The sequence below is a fragment of the Neolamprologus multifasciatus genome, chromosome 4 (assembly GCF_963576455.1).
Source record: "Neolamprologus multifasciatus chromosome 4, fNeoMul1.2, whole genome shotgun sequence".
Classification (NCBI taxonomy): Eukaryota; Metazoa; Chordata; class Actinopteri; order Cichliformes; family Cichlidae; genus Neolamprologus; species Neolamprologus multifasciatus.
In genome coordinates, this window is record NC_140442.1 from 7,095,343 (window position 1) to 7,102,345 (window position 7,003).

General features: G+C 40.6%; 1 protein-coding gene across 4 annotated transcripts in view; it reads left to right on the forward strand.

The window, feature by feature from the left end:
• asic2 (acid-sensing (proton-gated) ion channel 2) overlaps window positions 1-5,215 on the forward strand; it is a 422,593-nt gene extending 417,378 nt beyond the window's left edge. For all 4 annotated transcript variants that reach the window (XM_085157243.1, XM_085157242.1, XM_085157244.1 and 1 more), the window contains 3 exons: window positions 84-163; window positions 784-852; window positions 2,555-5,215. In XM_085157243.1, coding sequence (XP_085013369.1) covers window positions 84-163; window positions 784-852; window positions 2,555-2,656 — 251 coding nt within the window. In that variant the 3' untranslated portion in view covers window positions 2,657-5,215. The remainder of the gene's footprint in view (window positions 1-83; window positions 164-783; window positions 853-2,554) is intronic.
• Window positions 5,216-7,003: the final 1,788 nt, after the last annotated feature.

Here is a 7,003-nt window from a genome sequence, read left to right on the forward strand (position 1 = left end):
AAGATCTTTCCAGAAAAACAAAAGAGTGTCTTCGCTTTGTATTTCTCTTGGTGTGTCTGTACTGTCCTTCTGTCCTTCCACAGGTGATATTGGTGGCCAGATGGGTTTGTTCATTGGAGCCAGCATACTCACCATCTTAGAGCTGTTTGACTACGCGTATGAGGTCTGTTTCAAATTTCTTACTGTCATATATACCTGTTGAAATGACTAATAAATCCTGAACACCAGCCCTGCTCTCAATAGAGTTTAATCATTTTTGTTTTTTGGATTTTTGGTAGAGCCTTGATCGTGAATGGTGACAACAGAATCAATGTCACAGATACAAAAAGCAGATAAAAAGCTAAATTCACTCTGGTTCTGGCTGAGATAAAGGACTGTGGGATGATACTTTTCCATTACCTTTACTCTATTGTGCACCTTTTTTTTTAGAGCTTCTCATGCTGCTTTCAGCTTCGCGGGGTTCTGATAAGCACAGATACACAGAAAAAGTCATTTTGAAGAATTTTTCCTTCATTTTAATGACCATAAAGGAGTTATGGGGATAAGAAGGCCTCATGTCGCTGACATAAGCATTTCTAAAGCAACGTTTTTCAACATGAAAGCTGTTGCTTTCACGCTGAGCTTATTGTAATGTCGTACTTTGTTGCCACATTTCCCACCTAATTCCGTTTTTACCTTGAAACCAAATGTTTCTTTACAGTCAGTAATTACAAGAAGAGCTCTCGGAGATCTTCTCTAACAGTCGGAATTAAGTGTTTCTGATTTTTATTTTCTGATCTGCAGGTGGTGAAAGACAGACTACTGGACTTACTAAGCAGAGAGGAGGAGGAGGAGAGTCACGGAGAGGACGTGGTAAGAGTGACCTTTACACTTTTTCTTGTTAGTCGTCTTCACTGAGAGCTCTTTGGAAGTGGAGCATGTAAATCTGGTATAATTCCACTCACTCTGATCATGCATATCAAACCGTGCCCTATTCCTGCTCCTCCACACAAGCATGTAGAAAGGGCACCCAAGCAAGACTAAGACTGTGTTCTGACCATGTCATGGCAATTTGGCAGGAAAGCTTAGCTCCAAAAGAGATGTCTTGATGAAACCAAGCAGCAACAACCACTGTCTTTAGTGTTACTAATGTCAGCGACGGTATAAGGAGTACCATAATATTGATGGACTGTCAAACTGCCCTAATTTAATATAAATTTAAAGGAGGATATCTGCAGAGTAGTCAGTGAGAATTATCAGCTTTCAGTAGCAGCTTATTAGACTTTACTTTTTGTTTGCTAATTGATTTTATTGTTATTATTATTATTATTTAGTTTAGTTTTTGTGTATTTATTATTGTTTGTTTTGCTGCACTTTATTAAAACTGAAAAAATTGCTCATGTGTATATCCATGTCTCCTATTCTAACAAAGTTAGCCAGTCATGACTGAGTTTCAGTTTTAATAAGGGAATAATTAGCTGGTCTACTGGTTAGCACTCCCAGTTATGTGAGTGCAGAGGTTAGCACGTTTTCCCTCACAGCAAGAGGGTTCATTACATAGGCAAAAACCCTCCAGAAGAACCAGGCTCAGGAGGGGGCAGCCATCTACTACACTCAGTTGGGGATGATGGAAAGAGAAGAGAGCAGAGAGAGACAGGACAAAATACATACTATAGAAGAGAGCCAGACTTTAATGATAGCTGATGAGTAAATGCAAAGTAGTATATAAATGCACAGAAAATGAAAAGTGGTGAACTTCTGCACTTCACAGTTCATTATGCAAATTTCCCAGCAGCCTAGGTGCATTACATCGTGTCTAAGGGAGGGTTTAGAGTCACCTGATCCAGCCATAGCTATAAGCTTTATCACAATAGAAAGTTTCAAGTCTACTCTTAAATGTAGAGAAGGTATCTGTCTCCCAAATCCAAACTGGGAGCCCTCCCAATCTATTTTTAAAGAGAGCAACATACTCTGTTGGGGTGATATGGTACTATGAGGACTTCAAGATAAGCTAGCACATGATTATTCAAGATCTTGATTGTGAGAAGAAGGGTTTTAAATTTGATTTTGAACTAACAGGGAGCCAATGAAGCGAAGCCAGTGTAGGGGAAATATGCTCCCTCTTTCTAGTCCCTATCGGTACTCCCGCTGCAGTGTTCTGGATCAACTGAAGGCTTTTGAGGGAGCTTTTAGAACAACTTGATATTTACAATAGTCCAGCCTAAGTAATAAATGCAGTAAGCAACTTTTTATAGCATCACTAATTGTTTTTATCCTGAGTTAATATTAGGTTAGACACCATGTTTCTAAGATTTTTAGGGCCGAGTACAATAACCTCAGATTCATCATTTGTTTTGATTTCCTGAATTCAGATTCAGGAAATGAAAACACATTAAAGCCAATGAGTGTTTGTGCATCTTATTGGTCAGTAAAAACCTTTTGATCAGACCTTGCATACTTATACTAATTCAGTTTTCAGAGTTCAGGTGGAAGTTTGGTCATTTTAAATACGACCTGTAGGATCTTGCTGCTTTATAATGTGACCTAGCCCTTGGCCTTTCACTCTTTTTCCCAGAGTTCCTGTGACCCTGTGGCAAACCACTCAGAGTCCATCAGCCACACCGTGACTGTCCCCTTGCAGACAACGCTGGGCACCCTGGAGGAGATTGCCTGCTGAAGCCAGTCTCCCTTCCCCTCAGAGCAACACATATCCAGCGACTGCCTCCACTAGGTGGCGCTACATCCTTCGCTACGGCATCCTGCAGGACCTTAAAAAGGGAGGGGAGGAGACAAGGACAAGAACACTGGTTGGTCTAAGGACAGCGCTTTGCTCTGTCACACCCCTCCCCCCCGTCTGAGGCACTAATAGGGATGAAGGAGCTGTCAGCTGGACTCATCAGCACTTTTTGTCACCCTGCAATGGGAGGGTGGCCTCTGCTGTGCCAAACCCGCAGTGGGGTCTGAGTCTCCACATGCACGCACACACAAAAAAATGTGACTGGGTGGGACAATAACCCATAAAGGGGACTCATCCCTGTGCAGCATATTTATGTAAAATAACACAAATATGTTGCTCACTGCCAAACGAACTGTACAAAAATTGGTTTCAACTGTCCAAACTGCATGCGTCGATCTCTCTTGTTCTCTTTGCTGATGCATACGTTGGACTGCAGTGTTGCTTTACTCTATATGTGCGCCATTTGCCCCGCCCCCCCATCTGCAGCACAGGCCTGTAACAAGGGCCCAGGTGAGACATTGAACTTCGAATGTACAGATTGAACGTGTGGTTGTTTAAAATCATAGTTCAGGTTGTGACCAAACCGTCTCTGAAATCTATTCTATTTAGCAGTTTATCATTTATTACAAGATGCAGCCAATTATCTTTGAAGTAGAAGGAGTTGGTGAAGTGTGAGGGAGGAAAAAAAACTTAATATTTTTTGCTTTGTTTATTGCAAACAGTGCGAACATTTAGGAGCCCACATTTTGCATATTCTTTTCACCTTTCAGTTTCTGTTTAACGAGTTTACTCGAAGGCAAGTTTGTTGCAGTGCTAAGCCCTTCTTTACAGGCATCTTTAAAATGATGCCGTATGCTTACATTTAATTTATGTGAATAAAGGACTTGCTTCTGGCCGCTGCACTTCACCAGAGGATTTATTTGCCTGCCAGACAGCAAGCCTTGTACAAAACACTGCAGTAAATGAATACGACCAGGGAGTTGTTAAAGCATTATTTCATTAAGAGAATGTCAGGGTGAAATTTTGGACAGCTATTACCATTTTATCAAGAATGGCATTGTTTTGTCCTTCGCCAAAAGAAATCCCCAAGCTTAACAATTTTAAACCATTTTCATGATTATAAAAATGATTACAAAAGCACCATGAGGAGTGTTTGGCCAGGATGTTTGTTAGGATACAGGGTCTGCTGTGTTATGGTGTAAATAATTGTGTTTTATTTTCTCTCTATGGCTTTCATAAAAACGGGTACCACGCAGAGATGCCTGAAGCAAATCTTATACAAAAGAACTTTGGTGAAACGTCAACTCCAGGTCCACAATTGACTGTGTATATGTCACGTTTCTTTAAGAATATTACTCATTCAGCAGTTCTAAGTAGGCCAGTATGTTGAATGTCGTGCTAAAAATGAACGACCCATGCTTTTCAGTACAGGTTTAGCTGAACCTTGAGTGTACTCAAAAGCAACCATTACATAGTACATCGTGGCTTCACACCAAAAGCTTTTGTGATACTACTCGGAAGATTTAGTGTATCTGAGTTTTTTGGGTTCGTTTGCTTGGGGTTTTTTTTTAAATTTCTAGCCCATGATCATCCTGGCTTGGTCTCTGTCATCATGGTAATATACATTACAGGTAGGAATGAATTCAAGTGCTTTGTTAGACTGTTTGAATTATGATTTCCATCTGTGGCTCGACCTGCTGTCTGTGTGTATCTCATGTTGTGGCTTCAGACGAACACAGTCCTCAGCTACCCTGCAGGGGGGAACATAAACGTGTCTCTTCTCTCGCCGGCACCGACACTGGCTATTTCTTCTGTCTACGTCAGCTTCAGTTGTTATTGGAGGACAGCGTTTTCTCATTTTGTGATGCGGCATACAGTGTGTGTTTTTAATGTGAAATGATTAAATGAAAACATTGTTTTGCAGCGGCTGGGGTGTTTTTGTGGTACGGAGGAGCAAGACAAGCCTGTTTGCGTATCACCGGTGAACAGCAAGGACACTTAATGTGTTTTACAAGGGCATCAAGCAGGAAACAGAGGATCAGAAGAAGAGTTGCTGGGAATGAAAACTGAGGATAGTTTGAGTTCAGGCATCTGCAACCTCAGCTGAAATAAGGGCGTTACATCTCTGTAAGCCGCTTTGCAACCCACATACGCACCAGATCCTTCTCTTGCTACTATTCCTGAGTTAATCAATGTCATATATGCTGTCACTGATGCCTTCTTTGTTCTGTGCTGGGGATTTAAATGTCCTATGCCTTTAATTTCTGCATATTAAAGGGTGGGGAGGTCCTGGAAAATGGGCAGTTATAAATTACTGCAGATGGAAATAGCAGTTCTCTGATTGCTTACATGTAGATCCTTACAGGATAAAAGTCCTTCACTTTAGTTTAACTTGTTAGCATGCTAACAATTAGCCTGCGTTCACAGAGGGCTGATAAGAAGGTTAGAACATTAAGACATAAAGATCATACCAAATTACTGACATGGTTATTGGTTAAGGTTAGGAACGAAAGTGGTAAAAACCAAAAAAATCAAGACAAACAAACATATTTGTACTAAATATCGTGTTGAAACATCCATTTTTCTTTGAAATTTCTCACTCTGATCCAGAGTTTTGGATAATAAGAGCTGCGTAGACAGCTTAATAACATGTGATTGTTAGAAAATGAAAAAATAAAGACAATAATGATCAACAATTGAATAAAACAGAAGAATCATAAGAATAGAGTTACAATGCAGTTTGGGTTTGATTATTTTAATATTTGGTCTATAAACGTGAGCATCATTCATGATATTTACAGCTAATTTTGTAGAACAGAAGAGCTTAAAGGTTGTAGACAGACTTCTGAGAAGCATGTTGTTGACCACACTGAAGCTAAAAACATGACCATATTTTCTAAGATCAAATACTTCAGCGCATTCAAGTGTTTAATGACTAAAGAAGAAAAATGCTGTGCTCTCCTGAATAAAAGAAGGCATCTACACTGTAGAATTAAAGCCAACAAGTAGGCTGCGTGCCAAAATGTATCAGGATGTTTCTTTATTTATTTGATTTTTGCAAATAAGATCTATCCCAGCAGCGGTGAGTCCAGTCACATCCAGCCAATTAAATTCAATTTTGTTTATATAGCAAATAAATCACAGCAACCGAAAACAGCCCCTTTGAGCAAGCCAATAAAAACTGCTACACTAGAATATATTTATTTAAGTTTAAAAATTAGACATTTGATTACCTCCTTATCTGCACACTTATTCCAATAGATATTGTTTTTCTTTGTGTTTCTGAGCTTGTTAATCTGCTGTTCTCTATGGCAGTAGTAGTTCTTTAATGTGTAATTTATTGTGATGGGTAGGAAGTTACCTCTGAGTAGTCTTTAAGGACATTCTGAACTCTGTAAGATACAATGAGTTATTCTTTATTTATCTGAGAAATTCTTTTGGAGAATTTAAAATAATAATAAGAATACAAGAATAAGATCTGACATCCATTTATAGCTTTTCTAACATTTATCTCAGACAGCAGTAAGTTGTGCTCTCTCCCTGCCGCTGCCTACAGCTCATCCTGGGGGAAACTTGGGCAATCACCTCAGCCAAGAAACATAATACATCCTGCATTTCCTGGGTGTGCCCTGAGGTCTCCCCTCCTGTTGGACATGCCCAAAACACTTCACCTGAGATCTGTCCAGGATGCCTCCTGGACAGATGCCCGAACCTCTTTAACTTGTTCCTGTATTGCAGGAACAGCAGCTCTGCTCTGAGCTGCTCCCAAACGACTGACTGAGCTCCTCAGCTGGTCTCTAAAGGTATGCTGGGACATTCTTCCGAGAAGGTTCAGTCAGTTCAGTGTTTCTCTTGGACATAGGTGTGGTTAGAACAGAAGATGATCCACCAATTAACTTTGCTCCCACTTCTCCACAAGAGACCGGGACGGTGAGCATGGCTGCAGAAATGACATCAAACAGCCTGTCATTCCTGACCATGAACAAGAACTGAGATGCTTGACTTCTCCATATGAGGCCTGGAGCAGGCAATCCACCTGTTTGCCTGAGAATCATGGCTTCAAAACTGGCAATTCTCATCTCAGCTGCATTGCATTCAACTCCAGACTGTCCCACTACACGCTCGAGGGCACCGCTCAACAGGAGCGCAAATCTGAAGCCCACTAGTTGGACATATTCGATCCATCCCCTGACTGTGCAACGAGATTTTGTCCATGAATGTTACAAGCAAGATTTGTGAAAAAGGGCAGCCATATAGTCCAAAGCTCACAGGCACCTACACAACTCC